General features: G+C 54.6%; 1 protein-coding gene and 1 non-coding gene across 3 annotated transcripts; both read left to right on the forward strand.

Moving 5' to 3' along the window:
• The first annotated feature begins 1,142 nt into the window (after positions 1-1,142).
• SPOCK2 (SPARC (osteonectin), cwcv and kazal like domains proteoglycan 2) lies at positions 1,143-27,997 on the forward strand. Of its 2 annotated transcripts, XM_072971347.1 has the most exons (11): positions 1,143-1,179; positions 1,746-2,232; positions 16,373-16,418; positions 16,678-16,792; positions 18,156-18,270; positions 19,725-19,839; positions 20,263-20,382; positions 20,861-21,079; positions 22,602-22,664; positions 24,002-24,139; positions 24,255-27,997. In XM_072971347.1, exons 2-11 carry the CDS (start codon positions 2,044-2,046, stop codon positions 24,398-24,400), a joined length of 1,266 nt encoding a protein of 421 aa, XP_072827448.1. In that variant the 5' UTR covers positions 1,143-1,179; positions 1,746-2,043; the 3' UTR covers positions 24,401-27,997. The 2 variants fall into 2 exon arrangements, with proteins under 2 accessions (XP_072827448.1, XP_015102144.2); XM_015246658.3 differs by lacking the exon at positions 1,143-1,179 and having other exon boundaries at positions 1,728-2,232.
• Positions 9,223-9,297, forward strand: TRNAA-UGC (transfer RNA alanine (anticodon UGC)). Its single transcript has one exon. It is a non-coding gene; the product is annotated as a tRNA-Ala (tRNA).

A 27,997-nucleotide genomic window follows, 5' to 3' on the forward strand; every position in this document is an offset into this window, starting at 1 on the left:
CACTGAAGGAGCTGCCCAGGAGTATGGGAAACATTTTGATCTTCAGAGTTCTGGAAACAACTGTAGTCTTATTGATGGGCATCTTGTCAGTGCCTTTCCAAACTCTTTATTGGACAACTTTAGTAATTCCAGAAGACCAGGGACTTTATTGGGTTGTCCTGGAACAGGAGAGCTATGATATCTAGGCTCTACCTCCTCAGTGACTTGGAGACACATAATTAGCTTTGCTAAAAGACCAGGATTGAGATAGGAAAAGATGGCAAATGTTAGTACTATTCAGAACTATGGGACATTGTAGCCTTCACTTCTCAACCTGAGGGAAGAACATTTTTAAATGCCCACTATGCACAGGCACTTAGTATGTAATTTTGTACAGGTTTAAAAGCAATCTTCTGAGATAGATGGTACTATTTATAGACTAAAAAAATAGATTAGGTAATTTGCCCAAGATCCCAGCTAGTAAGTGGGATTCCATCATCGGTCTGTATGACAAAAAACTCTGCTCTCTATACACTGCTGCTGTGAACAACCGGGTGAGGCTGCTTTATTTACTGAGATTTAAGACCTCAGTGGCCAGGACCTCATTGCAGCACCACCTCTAAATCCAACTGCAAAGGAAAAAGAAAACACGGAAAGGGAGCTATTGTTTTCTGTTTTCCCAAGGGGACCCCAGCCCAAGCCATTGATGCATTCGGAATTCCCAAGCAAGCCAAGACTCAGGGTGACCATGAACCTTGTAACCTGTGTTTTTTCCTATCGATTAAAATCATGTTTTCATTGCCTTTGATTTTTTTTTAATCACAGCAGGCAAGTTTTTTGTTTTTGTTTTTGTTTTTGTTTTAGTAAAAAAACAGTCTAAGGCTTGGGTCCCAAAATTTCAATATGTTTTGTCCTGTCAGATTACCTGTTTCCTCTTCAGTTTATTTGTGATGTAAACCTGACCCCATTTCTGCTCTGATCCTGGGACCATGCCCAGCTTCCAGCCTTCCTGGCCAGTATGTCAGCACATTTCTAAAGGCAGTGATAAGGATCACAATTTTAACAAAAACCTAAACACCTCAAACGAAATCAGCCTCCCCACCACCACCCCTTCTCCAGTGGCTTATTAAAATCAACTTGAAATCAAAACCATAACAAATGTCCTTTTTCTGAATTTGTAGCCTCAAGGCGGATGAAATGGTCAGATATTTGCCTTTTAGGGCTGCCTTAGGAAGAGCTAACAAAAGGGGTGACAGCCCTTAAACAGCTGCTTGAGGAGGACATCTGCCTCTGTTTTACCAGCTATTCAGTGCTCAGGGCTTGCCTTGAAAAGAGCATGAGGCAGCCAGTTGTTATATGGCTTTTGTCTTAACGAAGACACCCATTACTGTCGAGCCATAACGCGCAGGAAGCCAGCTGTCAGGGCTGTGGCGCAGGCCCCTCTGGGTGGGAGGCAAGGGGGGAGAGAGTGTGTCTGTGGCCAAATTCTCTTTTAGACACCTGAGCCTGACTGGCTTTGTAACCAGAGAGTTTTGTGTCATGTCCCTACTTCCATCTTCCCTGAGGAGACCTGAGGCCCTTCTTGCTCTCCACCCTTGGAGGGAGAGCAGGGACATCTCAGGATCAGGATTCCTTGGTTTGCAGCTCCCTAAGTGCTGGACTGGACTGGGCTGGGCTCTGCGGCGGCGGCTGGCTGGCATTTGGCACTCTGATCTAGCGCTTCCCTTTGAAATCTACCCCCCTCCTTTTTTTTTTTTTCAAACCAGGTATGATGATGTCAAACGTGATGCTGATGCTACAGTTACAGACACGGCCCCTGCTGGCGCAGCCTCTCTGATTCTCTCTTCCTCTTCACGTCCAGCGCTGGGCTTTTTCAGACAAGTGCATCTCCTAACCAGGTCACATTTCAGCCGCGACCCACTATCCGTCTGTCACCGGAATCAGACCGCAGGAGGAAGGCTGAGGAAGACGACGGCATTTGCTTCGCCAACTGCCGGGTGGGAGGAAGGACATTAAAATACTGCAGAAGTCAAGACCCCCTCCCCAGGTCAAACCCAGACCGTGATGCGCGCTCCGGGCTGCGGGCGGCTGGCGCTGCCGCTGCTGCTCCTCGCCACAGCCGCCCTGGCCGAAGGCAACGCCAAAGGGCTCAAGGAGGGCGAGACCCCCGGCAATTTCATGGAGGACGAGCAATGGCTGTCGTCCATCTCGCAGTACAGCGGCAAGATCAAGCACTGGAACCGCTTCCGAGACGTGAGTATGCAGGGCCGCGAGGGCCGGGGTGGGGGTTTGGGGAGTGAGCTTTGGAGCAGAGACCCCGGGGCTGGGAGCAGCGGCTGCACGTCGCAGCTACAGGCTCCCGCAGCCCAGCGGGCTAATTGCACCCAGAGTAAACAACGCGCACCCATCTTTCCCTGTGTTCCCCCTTCCCTCGGCCCGGGAGCTGGCAGGCTTAGGACCCCCAGTCCCACACCCGCCTTAGGCGAGTCCCGGCAAGGAGTTGTTCAGCGGGCGCGCGCGCTAACCACAGGGTCTCCGGTTCGGGCTGGGTGTGGAGACGGGTGCGGGATGCAAGAGGGGTGCGGGATGCAAGGGGGTGCAGGGAGGGTGGAGCGGGGGCCCTGGCTTGAGCTGGGCCTCTGACCTACTCCCCTTCTGTTTTGGGGGGCTGTACCACCCCCAGGTGTGCCCCTGACTGGGTAGATGCTGCAGGCTTCACATACGGGCCATTGCAGAAGGGACAGGTCTGGGTGGGGCCGGCGGGGAAGGTAGCATCGTCTTCCGCTTGCCCTCTGTTCCCATCTTGGGCTTTGGGGGAGGGGAAACAGAAGGGGACAGAGCCCGTGGTTGGTGTTGGCGGGGGCGGAGGGGGGAGCCTAGCAATCCTCATAAGGCGGGATGGTGAAAGGCGTGTCCGTGATGAGGGGCGGGTGAAGGCAGTGAAAATACCAGAGGCCACCTCTGGGTGGCCGCCAGGGCCAGATCTAGGGTCCCCTTGCAGAGTGACGCTAGGACGATGGGAGGCTGGTTTTCCAGGACCCACCTTTCATGGGGCTGCGCAGCCCAGAAGAGGGGGCGCAACTCCAATCCGGAGGGAAGACTCTGTAGCCCAGTGGACCTGAAAAGCAGGGGGGAGAGCCCCGAAGCTGCGTCTGGGAACCCCTCGTGGACGCCCACCGGAACCCCGGCTTAACCTTGGGCCGAACTTTGCAGGGTGGGGGATGGGGAGGCGGCTGCGGAGGAGCCGGCGTCGCTGCAGCACTTTGTTTACGGGCACCTGTAGATCAGAAGGGAAACCGAAGGCTGCTGTGTTCCCAGAAGGGCAAGTAGGAGTGGGGAGGGCAGAGGGCGTGGCTGGGACCCAGAGAAGAAGGGCGGGGTGGGGGTGTGAGGTGGGGGATGGGCCCGATGCTCTGGAGGAGAGGAATGCTGGTACCTGTCCCCAGAGAGCCTCTTCTGCGACCCCAATTCTTGCTCCACATTCCCCAGATACTCTCACGGACCCACCTAGCATAACACAGCTACATCATGACCTTTCTTATCTTGTCTTAAATTGTGTGCTTCCAGAAGTTACTTAGCAATGTTAAAACACACATGCCTCATACGATATCCAGCCAAATAATGGAAAGAGGCAGAAACACGCATCTTTTTGTTACTGTGAGACAAGTGACTCGTTATCTCCAGAGTCAAACTTGTAGGTTGTAATTCATCAGAAAGGCTTGCGTTCTGCCTGGTTCTCAGGCCTCAGTGGCCTGGGCCTCAGGGTGGGTGGTTTGCCCCACCCCATGGCTGGTCTAGCCAAGGGAGCCTGGAGCTCCAGCAAGGCTTTTCCTGAGTCCCCTGCAGGCCCAGCACAGATTAACTGCAGTCTCCTGCCGCTGCCTGGGAAGCAGCCCGGCCACAGCAGCGAGGGGGCGACAGCAGGCCTGCCCATCCAGAATCCATGTGTCACTGGTCCAGGCCTCCCTCTGACTTGCTGGCTGTTGGATCTTCCAGAATGGACTGGTGAAGGTCAGAGGGAAAAGAAATGCTTAATCAGAAGAGTAAAAGTTTAAAAAGAAACAGTTCTTCTCTGTCTCCCTTCATCCACCTATTTCCAATAGCCTACTCTGTGGGTGAGGATAAATGACCGACTACTTGACCCCCTGGCACAGATCTGCACACCTGTCTTCCTGTATTGGTGCCAGTCACTTCCCCTTTCCTCCCATGCTTAGAAGAAAGGCTCTAGATTGAAATCCCGCAGGACTTGCCCCATGAGATTCATGGAAACTTCAGGGCACGGATTGGTTTGAATGGCCTCAGGCTCTTATAAGGGAGATTTATTCTAAAACCCCATTTAAAGTAGCCCTGTGGGAGAGCAGGTTCAGGGAGAGAAGGAAGACAAGGAAGGCTGGGCAGGGGGTCCTGGCTCTGGGGAACCTTTGGCAGCTTCTGCAGAAATGCAGGAGACTGCTAGCTCAGAGCCACTGCATTGATGACTCCAGGGGTGCCTCTGTGCAAATGGCGCCCCCTGGAGTTGTGCAGTGCACAGACTACACAGAGACTGTGCCAGGACTGCAGGCATTTCTTATCCCTCCCTTGTTAGTAGAGGCCCCACTTCCCACCGTAGGGACTGAAGGCCCTCTCTTTAGGCACAGTAGCATTGGGCTTTACGTACATTTTAATCAGGCAGGCTTTCTTGAAAATATGCTCCCTGGCTCCTCGAAAGAGAGATAGGAGTTTCTATTGAACCTCTAAGGCATTGCCAGGTTGAACCTAAATCTTGTTGATAATCACAAAGTGGTGGAGGGCCCCCACTTTGGGTGGAAGGGAGGTAAGCAGGAAGAGTGGAATATTTTGGGGGAATAGGACCAAGGAGTTAGTAGCGTGGGAGAGAAAAATGCCTCACTAAATGGTGTGGACCGAATTGCTGGGGAGAGATGGAGGGAGTGACATCGAAAGGGTCAGGAGAACGAGGAAGGGAAGGAAAGCGTGGGCCGTTGCTCCAGCTTGGAATTGGTCTGAGCTGGTTAGCAGGGACTTCAGCTTAGCATTCTTTCTCTGAGCGCTAGGATTACTGGGGAGGTAGGGGCCTGTGAAGGATTTATCGGCAGAGTAATCCTCCCCTCCAGTGGGTGCAGGGCTCTCACATGTGTCTGGATAGATCTCTTCTAATGCCTGGTGCCTTGCTGCTGGGGAGGAGGGAATTTCAGGTCAGAGGAGATGGGGATCTGGCTGTGTCCTGTGCTGGGCAGGCCTGGAATTTTTGGAGCCCTGCTCTTCGGTGTATCCATCTCCAGATTCACTCCCTGAAGAAGTGGGTGGGATTTTACTGCAGTCTTTGGAACAAAGCATCCAGGTCCTCATAGAAATGGACACTTGAGAGGAGACATGTCCATTACACAGCATCCAAGAGCTAGCTGGGCAGCACTGACTGTTCTTTTTCTTCTTGGCTTTTCTCTGCTTTATACTCCATTTCTATTAAATTTTAATTATGTTTATGAGTGTCTAGCACAGTGCTTGGCACCTGGGAGGCACACAGTTAATAAATGTGGAATCACTGGTTGCAGTGAGTGCTTACCTCTGTCTGTCCCTGCGGTCAGCATTTTATACGTGCTGCCTCTTGTGCCCCACAATGATCTGTGAGGTAGTTATCATTACTTTAGAGTCCATCCCTGTTTGGTTGAAGAAACAGAGGCACAAGCTGAGTATCTCATCTACAGTAAAACAGCTAGTAAGCGGCAGAGCTGGGATTTGAATCCAGGTCATCTAACTCAACTTTGCTTTTCAAAGAAATCTAGGCTAACCCTCAGTGGAAATGGAAAGAAACAGTCTACCCTGGCTTGTGCCCTGTGAGCTTAAGGATGTCCTGGGCAGGAGCAGTACCTCCTAGGAGGGTGGACCAAGGCTCTCAGTGTCTTTGGGAGCCTGCCACCAGCCTGCTCCATACCTCTCGGCTTAGCGACTCTCTAGAGGCATCTGTCCACCCAAGAGAGGCAGGAGCGCGGGGTGCTGGCAGAGTTCTGGTCTGGAAGTTGGGAGATCTGGGTTCAGGTTCTGACCCTGTACTGCCTGGCCACGTGATGCCAGGTACATCACATGACCTCTCTGAACTTCAGTTTCAGTCTAGAAGATGGAAACAGATGTATAAACATGAAGGCATCTTGTGGGAGGGCTGGAGGGCATCCATTTCAGGCAATACCCTCCTAGAAAAACTACCAGATGGATCAGCCTCTCTGGGGCTAGTCCACACCATGCATCCATCTCCATGAGAACGACATCGATGTATGTTCACTAATTCACTCACTCACTGCAGATCTGAACACCAAGTAGGCCAGTAGCAAGTTTCAGCCACAAATATAGCCAATAAGGGGCTCCCTTGTTACCATCCCACCCTTCCCCCTCCCCTCCATACCTAAACCAGTGCAGGTGGGGGAATGAGTTTCACAGATGTTTGTGGGTAAGTGTGGGTGTGTAAGAAGAACCCCAGAACAGATCAGAATGGATTCCATCTTTGGGGTTTGGGGATGGAAGGCTAGGTCCTGGCCTCCTCCTCCACCCTGATTGCAAACCCTCTCCCACACTGGAGGGGCTGGCATCGCCCACAGTGGTATCAGCATAGTGAGGGACTCTTGTACGCCCAGCGGGGCTCTGAGCCTTGGGAAGACAGCGAGAGAAGGGCCCTCTTCACCTAGAGAGGCTGTCTTATGCTTCTCTTGGCGTCCGGGCTGTCTGAAGAGGATGGCCAGCCGTCACCACCCACTCCATTCTCTAGAAGGTCGGAAAGCTGTTGGAGGAGTAGAAGAGCTCTAGCCTGCCTCAAACCCTAAGGCCCAGGGCATGCCTTCTTGGGGGAGCCATGTCACGTTTCTGGCCCTTGATCTCCCCCTTGGTTTAATGGACAGTCCTTATCATGTCCTCACCTGGCACTGAGGCCCATCAATAGCCCCTCCACCTGCACAACATACCTCACCCACCCGACCCCACCCCTGCCACAGGCTGGACAGCAAGGCTTTGGGTTTAGGGAAGCAATATTCTTTTTCCTCTTGAGGAAGTATCTATGACTATATTAGGGTAGGGTATGTATTAACTAGAGACTAAGAAACATGGGAAATGAGGCCTGGTGGCAACCTGGGGTCAACACCAAGCTGGGGATGGGCACTGCTGCTGTATGTTTCCCTGCAGGTGTAATGTGGGTCTTCTTAGGTCTGTAGACAAAGAAAATATGTCTAACCTTGGTGGGCAGAACCAGGCCCAGCTGCAAGCTGTAGGGTGATATGATTTTCACAATGACCCAGCCTCTGACCCCCCCTGAGGGCTCAGCCAGTGGTCAGCTGTAGGTATAGCCCCTTCCTTGGGGCTCCTGCAACATTTTTTGGCCATAAACTCACGTGGCACATATTGGTGCTGCCTCGTGGCATTACTTACACCATGGGCTTGCATCTCAAGAGTCCTCCTGTTGGTATTTTAAATATGTGTTTATCACGTTCCTCCCAAGGCAAGTCCCTGAAGGCAGGGTCTGGGGACAGACTGCTTTGTGACCTTACCAGCCCGTCCTCAGAGCATTGCATGGGGTGTATGTGCACATAGTAGGTGCTCAGTATAAAGTATGTGCTGTGGGATGTGAGAGCCAGAAAAGATCTTAGCTACCCTGTCCTCTGAGTACCTCCCTCTTTTCTCCAGGAAGCAGCACTGTGGGCTTAGGTGGCAGAGGGCAAAGGGGGAGCTGGGGCTCTGGGCTGAGCCATGCTGGTTATTTGGGGACCTTGAGACATTGGGACAATCACGACTAGAACCCCAGCACCCTGACTCTCCAATGATTCATTTGTGGGATAAGGGAATGAATGATGCCGTGAAGGAAGATTGTCCCCCAGGCCTCCCTGTTCTCCCCTGTGTCTGTGGGCCTGGACTTGGCTGCAGCCACCCTCCCCTTTTTGCCTAGGAGTAGGGGGCTCAGAGTTTCCCCCACTTCAGTGGGCCCTCAGAGAAGGCTGCCCTCCATCAGACCTGCAGGTGGGTGAGCTCCCTTGGGTGGAGACCAGGTTCCCTGAGGCAGGGCATCCTGTCCCTGCAACTCTCGTCCCCAGCATCTGAGAAGAGGTCAAGGCTGCACATAGCAGGAAAGATGAGCCAGGCCTGGCCGGTATCTTACTCCTGCTTATTTAGATGCAACCTGCTGACTCCTTCCCTGATCCCTTTTCCCTTGCTCAGGTCAGAGGAGGTGGAAGAGTCTGAACTTAATCAGGCTCCTTTTCCCTCTTGTCAAAGTCTCAGTTTGGGAGAGTTGGGAGGGCCATCTGTGGAGCCTCAGGAGCATTTGGCACTAAGCACTGAGCCCCCACATTTTATAGGTAAAGAAACAGATCAGACATCTGAGAACCCCTCTCCCCTCACAGCCTCATGCTCTTTCACTATCCCATGCCTGGGTTTCCTCAGCTCCAGTCTCTGGCCCTCCTCAGAAATCCCTGAGATTTAAATCTTACCCCCGACTCATGCTCCAGAAAGGGAACGGAGGTCCTGAAGCAGCTCAGAACAGAACTCCAAGCCCCCTCTCCCCTGTACCTCTTCCCTGTTCTCTGCCTTCTACTGCCCCCTGGAGCTGCCGCCTGGACCAGAAACCCAGGGACTGGGGTCATGGCCCGAGGTGCCCCAAGCGGTAGAGACAGAATCTGGGGTTGGGGGTGTTGGCATGGGCATACGTGAGGCCAGGTAGAGCTCCTGGCATGCAGGGAGTGATAAGCACATTTTTATCCTCCAAGGAAATTCCTCTGAGGGGAGAGGAGGTGGGAGGTGGGGAGTCTGCCAGATACCTGTCTCCGTCTGTTTGTCCAGGCATCACACAGCCTCAGCCGCGCCCTCTGAGAGAGGGGCAAATATGTAGTGACTGCCTCCCCTCCCAGCCTCCTCTGCGCCTTCTGCCTGGGCCTGTGATGGGGGTGTCAGGCCTCAGCTGAGAAGGAGCCAGGAGGCCCCTTCTTCACCTCTCCTCATTCCTTTCTGGGTCCCTCCCTCTGTGCTCCCCAGCTGTTTGCAGGGAGGGGCAGGAGGAGCCCCCGGTCACAAGCTCCCCCACTCCTGGGCCTTCTCGGTGGTCTGGGTTCTCTCAGAGTTCCTTTCGCCTAAGGAATGAGGCAAAAATATTGCCAGCTACAGGGCCTTTCATGGGTCGAGGGAGGCCCGGCCCACTTCCATTTCTACAGGTTCTTGATCTATTGAAAAATGAAGAAATGCCATAACAGGGTTACAAAAGTTGTGGTTTTGTGGGGAGGGTATATAGCTCAGTGGTAGAGCACATGTCTTGCATGCTTGAGGTCCTAGGTTCAATCCCCAGTACCTCCATTAAATAAATAAATAAAACTAATTACTCCCCTCCCCACTAAGAAAAAAACCAAAAAACTTTTTTTAAGTTGTGGTTTCTTTAAAGTCTCATGATGAACATCTTTCGGTACTGTCCGGGTGCCTCTGGCTGTAGATCCTCATTTGGAGACGACGTCAAAAGTCTGCACTCGAGGCCCCTGGTGACTGTGAGACCTGAAAGTGCCTCCTGCCCGCCTTGTCTCCCAGGCTCCCACCGTGTGTGCCAAAGAACCTGGCCTTATTGGTCCTGTTTTGTGGCTTTTGAATGTAGACAGCTTCACAGTTTACAAAGCGCTCTTACAGTCTCACAGCCATTACCACACTGGGGCCTTCCAGGGAGGAGGGCAAAGGAGGGGGGTCCAGCAAGGGCAAGGCTCTTGTTAGCAGTCAGAGGCCAGGCCAAGGGAATACCCAGTGCCCTGATTCCATGCTGGGTTTGGGGCAGGGGTGTCAGCCTCCCCCTCACCTGTGCTGTAAAGAGGTAAATGGAGATTTGGCCAGGTGATTTCTAGCCCTGGGGTGCTGCTCTTTTGCTTGATTCACTGCTGCGTACCATCCTCCCCAACCAGGTGGAGAGACTGGGAGAGATTGGGTTAATTCAAGCTGTGAAGTGAGCTGGTGATTTGGGTGCTAATTAAAATGACAGGAAGTAAACAGCCCTTGGAAACACCCAGCATGTGCCCCCTAAGCCCGGCTAGGCCTGCGCACTCACCACCATCTCTCCCCCAGCTTGGCACAGTGGGCCCTGTCTCCACGGCAACGGGGCTGAGCTGCCGAGATCAAAGCGGGAGATGAGTTAGCTCCAAACCAGCCGAACCAGGGGCATGTGAAAGGGTTTCTGGAAAATGCTTGGAGAAGGGGGGTCCCCAGGTGTCTTCTCCCACCACTGCCAATCCCTCTGCTCTGGCTGCAGGACTCCCTGCCTTGGGGTTGGAGCAGAGCTGGTGTGGGAGAAACCACCTGTGGGCTGGGATTGGGCCTCCTGGGCCTAGCCCCTGGCCTGGAACTTTCTTTATCTGCTATTTACAGAGCAATACAGAATCCTGGTTAGGAACACAGTTCGGGAATCTCAGTTCTGGGGGTGCCAGTACTCTTTTGTTGTGCTATTTGATGTGTGATCCTGCATAAATCACTTAACCTCTCCAGGTAATTTTATCACCTGAGAAATGGGATAATAATAGTAATTTTTCTCTTAAATTGTTATGAAGATTCCAATGAGCCAGTGGGTATAAAGTGCTTAGCATAATGCCTCCCACATGGTAACTGCTGAGACGATGTTAGCTATTATTAGGGTACTTTTACTCTCTGCTAGGTGCTTGGCACAGACAGGTGAACTTTGTATGATCTGTACCTACAAGGAACTGGTCATCTAAATTAGGCAGAAGCAATGGCATTGCTTGGTGTAACCAGAGAAATAATAAACTTCTACCAGATGCAGTCCACCTGAAGAAAAGCTAGATATGGGGTGGGGTTAGGGAAGACAGTGCCTGAGCCAGGTTTTGAAAGATGAATAGAAGTTCGGGGGCTGGATACAAACACATGTTCCCAAGACGGGAGATGGCTGTGCCAGGTCTGGCCAGGCTGAAGCATCCGCTGGAAGGGCATGGGGCTGGACTAGCCAGGAACAGATCAAAAGAAGGTGGATTTTCTTCTGTAGGTGACCGGGAACCAGTGAAGATTTAAAAAATATATTTATTTTTTTCACCTTCATTACAAAATACATGTTCATTATAGAAATTTTGGAAACTTGGGAAAAGGCAGAAAGATGCTAAAATTCTCTGTATTCCTCTCCCCCAGAGGAAACTACTGTTAACATTTTGGTACAAATCCTTTTTACCTAGTCACCTTCAAACATTTTTTTTTTCAAAATGAAAGCAAGTTATATATTCAGTGAAGGGTTTTAAGCAGGGAGAAACATGATCAGGATTATGTTCTATAAAGATCCCTGTGGCTGCAGGGTATGGAAGATGGGCGGGGGCAGGGAGAGCTCAGAGGAGATGCTGCAGTAATTGAGTCCGGGTTGGCAGGGTGGGACCAGTGGGCGTGGTGAGGGGAGGGCAGGCCAGAGGGACAGTAGGAGGTGGACAGGACTTGGCTTGATGTCATAAAGTTGGGGAGGGTGGATTGATGTGCGCTCCAAAGGCAAAAGCCTGGAGTTGGAAATCAGGAGTCGGGTTCCAGCAAGCCGGCCTGAGTATCTGCCTTGTGTGAGTTGCTCTCAGAGGGTGGAGAATAGCAGCTCCTTTTCCTCCCTGAGGCCCCATGTGAGAGGTGAAGCAGCCAGAGAAGATAAAAGCATTAGACACGGGAGGCAGAGCTGGAAGGACCTTAGACCTGGGAGCTGTCGCTGTGGGCTCACTCAGCTGCCTGCCTGCAAGTGCCAGGGGAGCCCTGGGAGCTGCCGCCCAGTGGGCTCAGGTGGTGTTTGGACGGTGGAGGGTTTAAAAAGCTCTACCCGCGGTTCCAATGTGCAGCCATTGCTGAGAGGCACCCACAGGACACAGAAGAGGATGCGTCACCCCAGGAGGGCAGGTGACTTGCTGAGGACGCACAGTGAACCAAGTTTAGGGCAGACTGCAGGTTGCAAGTCTTCTCTACCTGTTCCCCTGGCTCCTCCCAGTTCCAGACTGTTCCTCATAGAGGGTTGTGTCGGGAAGGGGAGTCCTGGCCTGGCTCCTCATCTGTCTTGGGACCTTTGGCCTGTTGCCCTGCCTCTCTGAGCCTCAGGTTTCTCATTTTTTTGTGGGGCTGATCCTGTCTGTCTTGCCCAATTTACACGAGTGGGAGAATAAAAGGAAGACAGACATGTGAAGAGGATTTAATTTAAAAGCATCACGAAATACATTCCATGGTGCACTTGTACATCCCTAATACCTTCCCACGTGCCTGCCCTGTGCTGAGCACCACTGGGTGCAGGGCTGGTCATGGTTCGTTCTACTAACCAGGTAAAATAGATGGCTTTTCCTTTGCCTAGAACTTTGGATCTTGGCCTATGGCCCATCTCCCCTCTGACCTGACCCTGGCCCCAGAGTACTGGAGATGGGCCCTTCCAAATCCCTGTTAATCAGGGAGGGACAGGGTTGACTGGCAGCAGAGCCAGGGCAGAACTTGGCCTCCTGTTTCCTTAGAAGACCCTGGTGCCTTTATCAGACTGTTTCTCACAATTGCTAATGAGCCCACTTGGGTGCCATAAATAGACACCACTGTGTTGAAAGGCATTATTCACACTTGCCAACAAACACCTCTTTTTCAGCTTATAGATGGATCAACCCACAGCTGACCTGGGGGCTCCTCAGTGTGTCCCTGGGCTGCGCCCCCAAAGCAGCCATTCCAATGCCACCCACAGGACTTCCTCATCATGCCCTGCCCTCCACCGAGACCCCTTGGCGGCCACTCCTCTCACACCTTCCCTGGTCTCTGCTCTCTGGGTGGTGGCCTCTTCCTTCTGCACTTGCAGGGGCTCCTCATGTGGCCTCTCCCTGCCCATTTCCTGCCCCTCCAGCATTTTCTCCACCTGAAGTCTCTGGTCTCTTCTTTTGCCACAACAGCCTCTGTTTGAGTACTTTGTGGACACCAGGCATCCCTCACACACCCTCTCCTTTAATCTCCAGGTGGTCCCGGGACATAGCTGCTGAGCTCCTTCAGGCCAAGGTCTTGCCCAGGGTGTGCTGGTAGCCAGGCGCGGGCTTCTGTGTGACTCCAGGGCCCTCTCTCCTCCTCATCCCGCTCTCTGGCCCGCTGCTCCCATTCTTCTGGGATCCAGAACCACTTAGGAATCCCCCAGCCTCAGCCACCACAGTGGAGACAAGGAGCTTAGCTAGAACCCAGGGCGATGCTTGTATACAGAAGGGGCTCCATCCCTGTATCCCGAATCAGGGGAAGGAGTCTGACCCTCACTCGGGTGGCGGGTGGAGATGGCTCTTTCCCACCAGGGCTCTAACAGGCAGCCGGATGGTGAAAGCCCCTGCTTAGAGCCCCCTCTTCCCTCTCCCCACTTCCGCCTGGATTTCTAGTCAGAAGTTCTTGGTATTGACCTTTGAGAACCTGTTTTGTACTGAGTCCCAAAGGCTTCTGCTCCCAGCCTTGTTGAAGGTTCAGGCAGGGCTGGAGTGTGGGAGCATCGAGGCCCTCCCTGCTCCAGTTCAGGTGTAGGGGGTCCGGGGGCACAGAGACCTTGTTGGCTGAGGGAAGGTGACTCACACCAGCCACTTCCCCCATCCTCTTCACAACCTCACGCCCACTCTCCTCCCAGAGAATAATGAAGCTGATGGGGAGACCCCAACTCAATGGAGACCAGTTCCTACTTTTGCCCCAACCTTGTAGCCCTGGCCTCTGCCACTTGGCCACTCTCAGCCTCGTTTCCCATCTGTGGTGGAGTGGACACCAGGGAACAGACTCCTCCACTCTGACGAGTTCCTGGAGAAGAAGGGCTGGGTCAGAGCTGCTGCTTTTGGCCCTGGCAAATGGAAGAAATGGTGCCTGGGTTCCCTGTCAGCTGCCCTGTGGTCTCCTTAGAAGCTGGCCCAGGGGCTCAAGAAGGCTCTGGCCATGCCCTCTGGAATCAGGTAGGTGCCTGAGCCAGGAGCCTGGGCTGGTCTGTCCAGTGCCCAGAGGGCTGCCCAGGCCAGGTTCCCCAGAAGCCCCACCTGTGGGCTTCCTCCTGCCTGCTCCTGGGCCCAAGGACTGTGGGACACTTGGCTGCTTGGACATGTATGTGGGGGCAGGTGTGGGCAGAGTGAAGGGGGAGAGGGAGAAAGAGAGAGGAGAGAAGGGGAGGTGGACGAAGAGATGCTCAGAGACACACGTGTGAAAGCAAGACAGAGACAGCAGAGGCCTTGCCAGCCAGGCCCTCACAGGTAGATGTCCGCTGGTCTCTTGCCCTCACCACTTCCTTCCCATCCCACCTGGGCCTCTCTCTGAGGAAGAGGCAGGAAGGCCAAGCCAAGGGAGGGCCCTGGCCTCCACGTTTGAAACTGGAGGCTGCTCTCAGAAGTGGGCTTTGTTACTTCGTTTGTAGATAAAAAGCATCTGGCATTGGGTGAACTGCCTTGAGGTATCCTTTCCTACAAACACCCAGCACACACTATTGCTCCACGTGTGTGCGTGTGTGCAGAGGCTCACAGACGAGGACACACATACCTGCACACATACGAGCTCTAGGGCATAGGCCCGTGAGTGTGCACATGTGCACCCAAGGCCCAAAGGACTGCACTCACGTGTGCAGAAGCACACACTCAAGTGCACACCTGACCACAGCATGCTCTACCTGGGTGTGATGCCAACTGCCTGCTCAGCCTGGCCCCTTTCTGGCCTCTGCCCAGGAGGCAATGTTGATAAGTGCTCTTACCCCTGCCTGTTCCTCTGATGCTTGTCAACTTTCAGGGGACACATCAGAGACCTCAGAGCCCTGTGGGTGCCCTCCTTTGTGCTGCCTCCATTGGGGTGCCCTCTGGCGCAGGAGCCCCATGCCTCTTCCCCTGACCTGACAGGGATCTGGTCCCTTCCCCACAGTGGGGCCTTTGCCCCCATCTAGCACAGCACTGATCCTTGGATGGGACTCAGGATGGGGGGAGCAGCTGCCCATGGCTCCTCCTGTCCCCTGCCCCCTGGTGCCTGGAGCCCCATCCAGAGGAGGCCAGCAGCTGTCTCCTGGGCACTGCTTCCTCCAGTCCTGAGAAGCTCCCTGCCACCGTGCCTGCTGGAGCTGCCACCAGGAACTCCTTGGGAGCTGTTTGCTGGTTTTCTCCTGCTGTCTTCGCCCCACAGGGGAAAGTAGGGAAACTGGAATGAGCTGGGGTTTGTGCCAGTGAGCTAGGCTAGGTGAAAGCTGCTCGGCCTCTGACCACCGTGGGGTCCACAGGCCCAGGGGAGGAAGAGAGGTCTGTGCTGGACTTTGGGAGACTGGGGTTCTGAGGCGGTGGGACCTGGGTCAGATCATTTCTTGTCTCTGGGCTTCCGGCCTCTCCTGCACACAGAGGGGCCTGGGACACATGACATCAGAGGACTTTCTTAGGACCGTCTGACTCTGAGGATTTGCAGCTGGATCGTGGTAACTGAGGAAGCCATTGGGAGGGGCTCTAGCTCCTCTATCTCTCAGGGCACCATCTGAGCCCTGCAGGAAAGTCACACCTTGAGTGAAAAATAGTCCTCATGCAGCCCAGAGGAGAGGTCTTTCCTGCCTCACTCACACAGTAGGCAGGTGTCAGGGGAGGAAACTGCCAAGGGAGGACCCAGGGGAGAGAGTAGCATTTCTGGAACAGCGAGGGCCCAGGCACGAGAATCACTGTTCCCAGAAAGTGTGGGCCCCTCAGACATCTGTCCTGATAATAGAAGCGGGGCTGGGCCATTGGGACCAGCTTCAGAGCCTCCAGTGGAGGGATGGGCCTCACTCTCAAAGCCATGGGTCTCACCTCTACTGCTCCTAGGGCCAGCCCTGAGTGGGCCCAGATCTGAAGCTGTCTGTAGTAAAGACATAGAAATACTGTCCTCCAATTGGAGGCCATAGAGGTCAGAGAACTGTGGCCATTAAACTGTGGCCCACTGTCCAGTCACATGATGTGGCCTCGGGAGCTCTGGGACCACGTGGTCTGAGGGTGGGCCTCACACTGAAATCCTCATCTCTCCCTCTCTCCTCCTGCTCCATTGCCCGTGGTCTGCTGCTGCTTCCCAATCCCCAGGAGGTGGAGGTGAGTACTGCCTGGGGCTCCACTCTTATGTATCTGCAGCTGCACACCCTACTCCCTTTCTCCCTCTGCACCCTCACCATGATTTCTCCTTCCCTGAAGTATCCTGCATGGGAGGGGCATGGGGGATAAGAAACTTATGGGAGAAGCTGGAAGGGATTCTGGACATTGGTTTAGGGGGTTAGATTCTGGGGGAGGGAGCTGGCAGGGCCTGGGTGGACAGGAGTCATCTGGGAAGCCACAAGGATGATGGCAATTGGCATGTGGCAGCAGTGGGCCAGCTATCTCTTCTGTTGGTCCTGGAGCTGAACTTCAGCTCTAGGATGTAAATCTTAGCCCTTCCCTTCTCCCTCACCCACTCTGTCCTTGTCTAGGATGACTACATCAAGAGCTGGGAGGACAATCAACAAGGAGATGAAGGTAACCTGCCCCTCCCAGATAGGGGAAGATGACTGACACCCTTGAGGACTTGAGACCGGAGGGCAAGTCCTGATTGTGGCCTTGGAGGCTCCTTGGGGAGCCAGGCCCTGATAGAGGTGGGACTTCTGAGCTTAGGAACTCTGGTTACCAATGGCTGCTGGAGAGAAGGTCTTCCCAGCTGAGAAGTGGGGCTGGGGGTTCCTGGGCTCTCTGGCACTGGTTCCCAGGTGACTTGTGTCCTCACCCTGTGTCCCTACAGCCCTGGACACCACCAAGGACCCCTGCCAGAAGGTGAAGTGCAGCCGTCACAAGGTGTGCATCGCCCAGGGCTACCAGCGGGCCATGTGCATCAGCCGCAAGAAGCTAGAGCACAGGTGAGGGCCTTGGGTGATAATACGAATGTGTATTATCTCACACAGTTTCTGAGAGCCAGGAATCAGACATGGTTCTATTGGACTGGTTCTATTGGACTGGTTCTGGCTCAAAGACTGTCAGGAGGTTATAGTTAAGATGCTGGCTGAGACTGCATCATCTGAAGGCTGGACTGGGGCTGGAGGATTCACTTCTGAGCCCACTCCCTTGGCTGTTGGCCCTAGTCAAGTGGACCTCTTCCTAAGGATGCTTGAGTGTCCTCACAACATGGCAGCTCGTTTCCTGTCAGGTGAGTCATCCAAGGAAGAGAGATCAAGAAGAAAGCCACAATGTCATTTATGACGTCCCAGAAGTCATGCATTGTTAATTCTGCCACTTCTGTTTGTTAGGAGTGAGTCATAAGTACTGCCACACTCTAGGGGAGAGGAATTAGGCTCCATCTGTTGAAGGGAGGAGAGTCAAAGAATCTGTGGATGTCATTCAAAACCACTACACTGTATGAGATTAGTCATCAAATTGTGGGACACAGGGCAATGCACATCTCTTTGGGCCTTGGTGTCCATATCCATAAGACAAATAGCTTGGTCCAGATAGTTTGAGGTTCCTTCCAGCTCTGACATGGAACGACCTCATGAAATATTTAAGGTTGTAGCTTCTGAGGCTCTCAGAGGAGGGAAGGCGTGAGGGGCATTTGAGGCGTTAGCTCCAGCCCAAGGACAAGACCCTCCCTGACTCCACGACTCCTGGGGAATCATAGAATCAGAGACCAGAGTATCAGGGTTGCAATCTTAGATGCCTGTAGGGGCCTGACAGGTAATGGAAATGCATGAAGGGAGCTTGGTGGCAGACCACTCTGGTGAGCCAAGGCCCTGGGGAAAGTCAGGACCAGGATTTCCATATCTTCCATTTCACCTAGGCCAGGAATCCAGGTTTTCATGTGAACCCTTCCATTTTGCAAATGTTGGTGAATAACCCAGTTAAAAACAAATCTCCTGGTGGTCAAACAAAATGAATCTACAGGACACATGTGGCTGGCAGGCTGGCAGTTTGCAACCTCTGATTTGGTCTGACCCCTTATGCCGGTGTGTCGCCGTTCCAGCTGAGCCTGGAGTTGCAGCCTGAAAGCCCAGCTGCAAAGGGGAAGCTGGGGTCTGTACTCTGCCCTGGGGCTTCTACCCTTACGAGCTAGGGGAGGATCGGGCTGGGATGATGGGAGCGTGGCCAGGAACAGGGAGGCAGCTGCATCTTCCATAGCTCAGCAACAACGGCTTCTTGTTGGAACCAATCTTCTGAACCCTCCCTTCCCTTATCCCTCTCTCATTTTTGCCTCCATCCCTGTGCTCTTCCATCTTGCTCCTCCTGTAGGATTAAGCAGCCTGCCCTGAAACTCCATGGAAACAAAGACACTGTGTGTAAGCCCTGTCACATGGCCCAGCTCGCCTCGGTCTGCGGCTCTGATGGCCACACTTACAGCTCGGTGGTGAGGAGCCCTGCCCCAGGTGGGGTGGGTGGGGTACACCTGAAGCTACCAGGAGCTCAGCCGGGCCTTCTGTGGGGCTCCCGGTGCTGACGTGGGGTCAGCGCACTCAGTGTGGTCCACCACACTAGGGGCACTGAGCCCTGGGCTGGGCTGCCCAAGAGTCTGAGCCAGACCCTGCCCTGACCTTGGGCAGGTGCAGTGGCAGGCAGGGCCTGGAAGAGGCAAGTAAGTATAAGTCAGAGTAAGTGAGGTTCATGAAAGTACCGAGGGCAGTGGAAGGAAGGAGCTCTGCCATCCAGGTGTTGGGGGTTGAAATCTTTCCATGGGCGGATTGCCACGTGGAGAGGATACTTCACCAGCAAGTACCAGGCATTCTGGGGCAGGAGGAAGTTAATTCTCCATGAGATGATGATGTGGGAGGAAACAGTGGTTGGGGGAACAAATTCCCAGTTTATGGGATTTTGGTGAGGGTTAAATGAGACAGTATTTGTGAAAGCATTGTATAAACTTTAAAGTACCATGGAAATGCATGGACTGATTGTGAACGCTTCTCCTAGAAGTGAGGAGTTGCTCTGTGTTTGGAGGGCATGGACTGTTAGCTGGGGTTGGGTTCCGAGGCTTAGGAACCCTTTTGGGGTGGGATACAGATTTAAGAGTCACCGCAGTGGGTGATGGTTGAAGTTGGGGAGGGGATGAGGTCACCCTGGGAGAAGAGAAGGAGAGAGAATAAGCAGGGAGGCTGAAGTTGCATGGAGGAGGGGAATTGCAGCGAAGGCAGGCAGAGCTGATAGAGGAAGAAGGAGAGCCCTGTGTCACAGCACACCAAGGGCAAAGCAAGGTTTGGGCAGGAGGCTGTGGTCTGAGGGTCCTGGTGCTGCTCAGCGGGGAGGTGAAGGTTATGGGGAGGTCTGGCTTCCATCCCAGCCGCATGGCCTTGACTGAGTCACTGGGCCTCCCTGAGCTTCTGTGTTCTCTGCTGAGCATGAGAAACACAATTCCTCCCTCACAGAGCTGCCAGGGACCAGGTGAGATGATGTAAAATGCTATGATGACCCACTTCTTATGAGCAGTCATCCCACGGGGAGAAACCAGATGAGACCGGGGAAAATGCTCTGAAGGCAAGGGTCAGATGAGCCCCTCTCGGAAACTAACAGCTGCAGCAGAGTGTTTTTTCAGTAAAGGCCAAGGAATTAGCGGACGTTCAATAGCCAGTAGCTGTTTGTTATCAGGAGAGCTGCGGAGGTGACTTTGGGAAGGCCACGAAGGGAGGGGCCTGTTGCCCCTGACCTCTGTGCACCTGTGGCCTCCAGAGGGACTAGGAGGGCCCCTCCGGGCTGTTCATGGGTCTGTCCCTGCAGTCTCCAACGGGGAAGGCAGATGTGGCTGTGGGGTGGGCTGGAGGGTACCCCCAGCAGTGCCTCACGTCCCCCAGCCCAACCTTCCTTGTCATGCAGTGTAAGCTGGAGCAGCAGGCGTGCCTGAGCAGCAAGCAGCTGACGGTGAGATGCGAGGGCCCCTGCCCCTGCCCTACAGAGCAGGCTGCCACCTCCACCGCCGATGGCAAACCAGGTAACGATGGCAAACCAGGTAGCGAGTGCTGGGCCACAGCCAGGCTGGGAGTGTGGGGCGGCTCACCTCCAGGGCCCCTGGGGCACTCCCTGCAGGGCCCTGGGATGATACGAGAGGTCTGCAGCACGAAGGAAGTGGCAGCAACAGGGACAGGCCTGAGAAACCTGTGGGGCTGTAGGTCTGGTTTACACAGGTCAGGAGGGCTCAGGCCTCATCACAGGGAGCCCTTACTGTGTGTTTTCAGTGCTGCGGAGTGAGGTGGAAGAGGAAGATGGGAGAGCCTCTGATTTCCAACTCTCCTCTGGCATCCTTGACCACCACCCAGCCCCCTGGCCTGTAGGGCAGCAGCACCCCAAGCTGGGACCATGCTTACTGCTTCACCCCACCTTCATCCTCCACCCCCTTCTCCTGTTCTGCCTGCAGAGACGTGCACGGGTCAGGACCTGGCTGACCTGGGGGATCGGCTGCGGGATTGGTTCCAGCTCCTTCATGAGAACTCCAAGCAGAACGGTTCAGCCAGCAGCGGGGCCAGCCCACCCAGTGGTACAGGAGCTGATGGCTCTGTCTGGGGGGAGGGCGGGAGATGGGGAGACAGGTGTGCATTGGGGCCACCTAGCTGCACTGAGAACACCCACCTTTTGCTCCCTCCTGCTAGACTCTGAGCCCCTCAAAGAGCTTAAACCACGGAACAAAAGAAGGAGGGCATCAGCCAGACAGGAGAGATTCAGATTAGCCAACAGAAAGAGCTTCTTAAAATGGGTGGAAGGAAGCTAAACCCTGAACTGGGTAGCTAAGGGAGGGTGAAGAATTATTTTCCCTCCAGGGCTTTCTAAACAGGGTTTTGACTGGTTTGGATGCAGTCTCTGCAGAGGCAGAGGGATAGGCTATCAGCCATGGTTAGATTCTGAGCTGCTCTGACCCTGAACAGAGGGCTGGGGCTGATGGAGAGGTGGAGGGATGGATGGACAGAGAGATGGAGCGGTTTACCTTGAGCAGGTCTGAACCGCAGCCTTCTCCCTAGGGCTGGACAAGAGCCTGGGAGCCAGCTGCAAGGACTCCATCGGCTGGATGTTCTCCAAGCTGGACACCAGTGCCGACCTCTTCCTGGACCAGATGGAACTGGCTGCCATCAACCTGGACAAGTACGAGGTCTGCATCCGCCCCTTCTTCAACTCCTGCGACACCTACAAGGACGGCCGTGTCTCCACCGCTGAGTGGTGCTTCTGCTTCTGGAGGGAGAGTGAGTGTGCCCCTTCCCCAGCCCCGGTCCGGCTCTGCTGTGCAGGCCCTGCCCCTCGCTCCAGGCTCTCTTTGGGAGTCGGAGTGGCTCCTTCTTGGCCACCTTCTCAGGCCCAGGACTCCTCCAGCGCCCCCTACTTCCTGCACTCGCTCAGCGCCTCGTCTGCTGGAGCCCAGGGAAACCAGCACTCGAACTCCCTTGCTCGGCAGGCAACAGCGTGGATTTTGTGGCTTCTGAAGTGTATGCACTTTCAGAGGCCTTCTGTGAGGAAGGGTATTAAAAACTACAAATGTAGAGAGTGGATATAGCACAGCAGTAGAGCATATGCTTAGCATACATGAGTTCCTGAATTCAATCCCCAGTACTTCCATTAAAAAAAAAAAGAAAGAAACTGCAAATGTAACATTTCTAGGGCCCCTTGGCAGGCTCAGAAGGGGCTTAGGGATCCTGAAGCTGAAGCTACCTTGGCTTCTCAATGTTTCCACTTTGGGGCCCATCTCACAGTATTTGCCCCAAATATGTGACTATGTAGGTGATCTTTAGCCTTAGAGATATGGCGTCATTCGCCAGCTTTGTATATCCTGAACCAGAGTGGGACTTGTGCTTAGAGATCACCTAGGCCAAGTGGTAACTACCGTCGATGGGGAACTGGGGGGTCAGCTGACCAGCCCGGCCCGGAGGTGCTCTGCCTCTGGTGTTCGGCCTGGTTCCAGCTGTGGCCGTGTTGGGGGAGAGTCACAGCACCTGTGGCTCGAGGCTGAGGCCTCTGCTAGGGCTCCGCCACACGCTGGTCTGGGGCCCTGGGCAGGCAACTGAATCTTTCCAAGTTCAGTTTCTTCATCTGAACTGGGAGATAACAAGACTTCAGAGACAGTTGTGAGGATAAAGTGAGAAAATCTGGGTGCAGAGCAGTAAATCACAAATCCCTCTGCACAGATCTTCCGTGCTATCTACACAGCCTCAGTGCTTTTACTTCCCAGCCCTTTGAAGCACGTTCTGTCCATTCTGTATAGCAGCCTTCTTGGGCAGGAGGCTGGGAACTGATCACATTTTGCAATCTGCCAGGGCTCCCTCTGGGAAGAGCTCGGGGACTTCTCAAGGTCACAGACAAGTTAGATTTGGCTGCCAGTTATTTTCAGACTGCCGTCTAATGTTCCCTCTAGTCTTATGTTTCCTCCAGGGCCTCTCACCCTGGAGAATCTGTGCCTTCACCCCACCTTCTCTTCTGAATCCTGTTTACTCATCCCATGAGTTCCTGACACCCTCAGAGAGCCCTGGGCTTCTTGGAAACTTAAGCCCATCCCACAGCCATGTAACAGCCTCCCCCAATCGGAGCCTGGGTGTTCTTATCCCTGTGTCACGTTGAGGGACCTTAGAGGGGTCAGTGCATCCTGTGTCAGAGCCCAGGAATTTTCACTGTGCACAGCCCCATGTCTGGATTTCTAAGCCTTGTGGTAGCACTCAGGGAGTCTTCCCAGCACCGTGGGACGGCCCTCATCAGAGACTGCTTCTCTTCCCTCAGAGCCCCCCTGCCTGGCGGAGCTGGAGCGCATCCAGATCCAGGAAGCAGCCAAGAAGAAGCCAGGTGAGGGGGCTGGGCTGGGCTCAGAAGGGGAGGCAGGTGCCTCAGTGTTCCTCTGAGGCCCGGAGGTTCCAGTCCCTGGGTATCATGGAAGATGCTGAGCCCAGAGAAGGCCCCGGCCTGGGAAGACAGGAGAGGCAAACCCTCTTCTTGTTTTTAGCCAGTAGGCCAAGGTCTTCCAACTGGCCCCTCAAAAAGTATGTTTTAATTTTGTGCCTAATTTTGTGCCTGTTCCTGCCGGGGCTGGAGGTGGGGCTACAGAAGGTTCCTAGACCCCTCCATTCAATTCAGTTCAGCAGGGTTGTATGCAAAGCTCGAAGGAGCCCCACCCCACCAGCAGATACCCATGTTCTCAAGCAAACTCTTGAGCGCCAGTCCTGGAGAGAGAACAGCCAATCCAGCCCAGGTCAGAACCGATGGGCAGGAGAGACTTGATCCCTGGCCTCATAAAGCATGCAGGCTACTTGGGGAAACACAACACACCAGCTGACAGACCAGAAGGACAGAGTGACCAGTTGTTGCTTGTGTACGCGTGATGCTGAAGGAGAGCACAGTGGACAGAAGCCAGCCTGGGGGTCACAGAGGTCTAAGGGCTCATAGCTCCTGAGTGCAGCTTGGCATTTAACGGGGCGATGAGACCATTGCACCTGAAACCAGACACTGGACCCTCCTGCAAAGCCATATGGACCGAGAGCCCAGTGGCCTGTAGGGGCTGGCATTAGTGCCACTTCTGCCAGGAAGCCAGGATCTTCCTCCTGGCTGCAGTCCTGTCTGGTCTGCATTCCTGGCGCACACAGCGTACGTGCTGGGCCTAGGGCGCCCGTCCTGTGGTGCCGGGTGTTATCATTTTTACATATCTCAGCCCCCACCCCCAAGTAGGCAGAGTCTATCTCTAGAGCTCCAAAGTGGAGATGTCAGCAGACGCCTTTGAGTGGACAGAGGAGCAGCTGCTCCGAGGCCTGAGGGAAAGTGGGTGGGTCCTGAAGGCAGGTCAGAATCAGAGGGCTGGGAGGAGAAGCCTGGGCTTTGTGGACAGGGGTCAGCCAGGCAGAGGAGTGGCCGTAACATCGAGGGCTCCCAGCACGATGAGGTCAGACTGGCTATCCCACAGGACTTGGGAACCGTGGGGATGGATGGGAGCCCTCGAGGGGGCTGAGCAGGTGGTTTTCTTGTTTCCGGTGGGTCGAGCTGAAAGAAATGCTGGCATCCAGCCCTGGACATCTGGACTTTTTGGGTGGTTATTACCTGGACTGGCTGGGCTCTGGTGGGTTCTGGGCCCCTGTGCACCCCAGGCTCCACCCCAAAGCCCTGTTCTGAACCCTCGGGCCTGCCCCATTCAGGAGTCTTCATCCCGAGCTGTGATGAGGATGGCTACTACCGGAAGATGCAGTGTGACCAGAGCAGCGGTGACTGCTGGTGTGTGGACCAGCTGGGCCTGGAGCTGACCGGCACCCGCATGCACGGGAGCCCCGACTGTGGTAAGGGCCGGCAGCAGCGAGGGCCTAGCTAGGGCCTCGTGGCGGGATTCCCTGCTGGCGGGGTTGAGGCAGCCGGCAGGGTCCTAACCTGCCCCTTGGCTTGTCCCCTTCACAGACGACATCGTGGGCTTCTCAGGGGACTTCGGGAGCGGTGTTGGCTGGGAGGACGAGGAAGAGAAGGAGACGGAGGAAGCAGGCGAGGAGGCAGAGGAGGAGGAGGGCGAGGCAGGCGAGGCGGATGACGGAGGCTACATCTGGTAGAGGGCCCGTGGGCGCCGTGGCAGGCCAGGGTGCCGATGGCCGGGGGATGGGCCAGCAGAGACCTGGACAGAAGCAGGCAGCTTACGAATGGATCGGGAAAATACAGTTGGAAGGACCTGGCCCCACCAGAGAGGACTGGATGTGTGAGTGTATGTGTGTGTGAGTGTGTGTGTGCGTGGCATGCACTGACCAACGTGTCCTTGGTCCACACATTGGCCTCCTTGTAGTTTTCTCTCCATTTGTTGATTTTAAAACACATTCACACACATACACACACAGCAAGGTCAAAACTGATTAAGTGAGATGCCCCCTGCCAGCCCCCCAGCCCCATCCAGTCCTGCCCTGACGCCTTGGGATCCCTTGTCCTGATTTGCTACCCTCGCCTCAGCCAGCCCTGTCTTCTCTGGCCCCTGCCTTCTCCCTTCCTCTTCTGGAGTCAAGCTCTGGCCTGTGAAATGAGTCCCCATGGCAGAAGGGAGGGAGGGCAGGGAACTGTCTGCTGGCTAATTTGGTTGTGATGTCCCCACCCCGGGCTCAGACTAAATGGGCCAGGACACCCACCTCAGAGAGCCCTTTCCCTTTGCTGGACTCTAACTCAAGCCAGTGTGAGCACAGGTGGCCGGGAAGGAGCTGGGGGTGGAAAGTGAGAGTCAGGGCAGGGGATGGCCTTGCCAAGCTGTTGGGAGAAGAGCGTAGGGCAGTGGGCAGTGATGGGGAGAAGGGGTCAGCTTGGCAAGGAGAGTCTGGTTTTGTAGATCCAGGCAGAGCTCTTAGGTGTGGAGTCAGGGCAGCCCTGAATGTCAGACCCTGGAACAGCTCTGGCTCCCAGGTGGGGGCCTGGCCTGGACAGTTCTGTGGAAGCAGCGGGCAGTTGTGATGCAGGTGAGGTCCGCCTGGCCCTGTGAGGGCCATACCTGCCCCCATACCCCTTGCTGGGGTCCCGTGGCCCATTCCAGGAGCCCAGGATCAGAAAGCAAGGTCTTAGCCAGTAATGTGTGTGTGTGCACCCACCTCCTCCGCGACCCCTTAATAAGTGCTCCTCTCCCATCCAGACCAACCAAAAGCATCCCTGAGACCCTGTGAAGGAGGAGTGGTGGGGAGCTGCAGCCTTCTGCCCTCAGAGACCATGACATTTCCCTATCTCTCCCCCTCAGGACAGGCCATTTCCAGCCCCACTCCTCCCAGCCCCTGGGCTCTCCCTCTGTCCCCTCTGAGGGTCCCCTAGGGCCTCTCTGGCGGAGAGGCTTCTCCAAGTTCTGAGGTGTTCGGGGTTGTGAAAAGTCAGAGGGGACAGGTCTGAGGCAACCAGAATCTGAGGCCACACCTCACTGGTCCCCCAAATCTCCTTACCAGGCAGGAGCCAGGGTGGATGAGAAGACACCCCATGGGTTGGTTTGTTTTTTTTTTTAAACTCTGTCCAGTTCTCCCTGTTGAAATCAAAATTTCTTAGCCTTTGGTAAAGAATTTCTTACCTGGATTTGGGCCTCTGATGCCCTTCGTTGTGTGGTGAGCACAGTGCATGCATGTGTGTGTGTGTGTGTGTGTGTGTGTGTGCGTGTGTGAGCCTAGGGACCATCCTTAGGCACCTGGCATGTGAGGAGGGGCACTCTGTGTGCTGGGTGGTGGCAGGTGTGGGGTCGATGTGGTAGCAGGTGTAGGGTCCTGGGCAAGCATCCCAGCCTGGCTCCCTGGCTTCTGCAGAGTCCTCGCTTCTGTTGGACTTTATGGAAGAACCTCACCTGTCCGCCTCTTGACTCCACCCTGGAATCAACATCTTCCAAGTCCTCCCTTGGGGGAAATAACGAAACTCCAGTTAGCCCCATGAACCGCTTCTCATTCTGCAGCACAGTTCTGGTCATTAAGGTGTTGCGCTGTTCCAGATCCCCCGCGTCCCGTCTCCCCTCTCCCCACTCCGTCCTCCCACCCCCTCCTCCCTCTGGTCCCCGGCTCAGTTCAGGGAAATGCCAACGGTCCACGTCAGCCCTCTGCTCTCTGAGCAGCCTCTCCTCTCAAAGCTACTTGAAACTTCCTGCTCTCGCTAGGATTGGAGTCTGTCTGTCTCTTCCCTCTGCCCTGGCTCAGACTTCTGGAACCATCCCCTGGGGCAGCATTGGGGATGCTTGGGTGTTCTGGGGTGGGGAGGGGTAGAGAAGGAGGGGTGGTCTTCTCCTTTCACTTCGCCCTCCCCTTCTGGGGTCACATGTCCTCTCTGTGTCCCTGGGTCTTCTGGTTGTGCACGTTTTTATGACCTTGTAAATATGTTTGTAGAAAGAAAGCAAAAGCGCTAAACTAGACCCTGGTGGGACTCAGGGGTCCAGCCTTGCCCTGTCTCTGAAGCCCCTACGCTGCTTTTCACTCCACTCTCTGGGACTGAGGCCCCCCCAAAGCCAGACCAAGTAGCTTGTGCCCAGTGGACTGAAAGCCTCCGAGTGACTTGGCAGACCAGCTGCAGGTTTCCTCTTGAGCCAGGTTGCAAGGTGGTCCCTCCTTAGCTCCTCAGATGTGTGCCCCCTGACCAAGCTGCCTGCCACCCAGTCCCTCCCATGTCCCTGTACTCTGTGTCCTCTCTCTGTCCTGTCCCCACTCCCCCTGCTTTAGGCAGGCAGCGGAATTCAGGCCCTGTTGAAAGAGCTCAACCAAATTTTCAAAGAAGTTTCTTGCCTGGCCCCGGAGCTGCCCTTGGCTGCCCCAGACGTGCTTACACGTGGGTCTGGGAGAGACAGGTGTGTCTCAGATAGGGGAGGTTAGAGTTGGAGCGAACACATGTGCCTTGGGAGACCACTCAGAAATGGTTTCAGGGGCGATGAGGGAGGAGGTGTGGGAGCTCAGGAAGGAGGAGGAGGGAGGCCACGCTGATGAGAGCATGAGGGGGTGTTGGCCCCCTGGGGCTGTGACCACATGTGGCCAGTGGTCACACTTCTTCCTCGCACCAGCCTGCCTGCCCACGCAGCCTCTCATGAGCTCCATCTGCTTTCAGCTTCTCCTCTGAGTAGGTGGGGATCCATTGGGATCAACATGGGAACCCTCCATTTCACCCCAGCCTCACTCTCAGCCCTTGGGGAGAATGATGGCTAATCCACTGACCCCTGGCGTTGTCCTGAGGCTGTGGGCTGGCAAGGGTCAAAGGGAAGAGACACTGGGGGTGCAGAAGGAGACTCGAGACATTCAAGGAAGTCCCAAGCAGAGCAAATTGCTTTATAGCCTGAAGCCTACTTAAAATGTGTTATGTGCAATAACTGAGCTTAGAGTTAAGAATTGTGTTCAAGTGCTTGGATTTCCGTCTGTATATTTAAGTGCTGAAATCGTATCTCTCAGTAATTTTAGATGTCTTTTAAAAAAAATCGAAAAACAAAGTGTTAGATCGTGTCTGTGCATTGATGGGCACTCTAGCGTCCCGTGGGTCACCCCACCCTCTCTCTCTCCCCTGTGCCCCCCTTCCCCTCACCCCCAACCCCACCTACACTTGGGGACCCCGCCTCGTGTTGTCTTTATCTGCCTATTAACTCAGCCTAAGGAAACAAGTACACTTCACACATGCATAAAGGAAATCAAATGTTATTTTTAAGAAAACGGAAAATAAAAACTTTATAAACACCA

This window comes from Vicugna pacos, chromosome 11 (assembly GCF_048564905.1).
Source record: "Vicugna pacos chromosome 11, VicPac4, whole genome shotgun sequence".
Taxonomy (NCBI): domain Eukaryota; kingdom Metazoa; phylum Chordata; class Mammalia; order Artiodactyla; family Camelidae; genus Vicugna; species Vicugna pacos.

Bases quoted from the DNA above. Each gene is read 5' to 3' on its own strand.
- SPOCK2 (XM_072971347.1), top strand. From the start codon at position 2,044: ATGCGCGCTCCGGGCTGCGGGCGGCTGGCGCTGCCGCTGCTGCTCCTC. The intron at 16,419-16,677 runs GTAACCTGCCCC...GTGTCCCTACAG, and splicing joins CAATCAACAAGGAGATGAAG to CCCTGGACACCACCAAGGAC. The intron at 20,383-20,860 runs GTACAGGAGCTG...CCTTCTCCCTAG, and splicing joins CGGGGCCAGCCCACCCAGTG to GGCTGGACAAGAGCCTGGGA.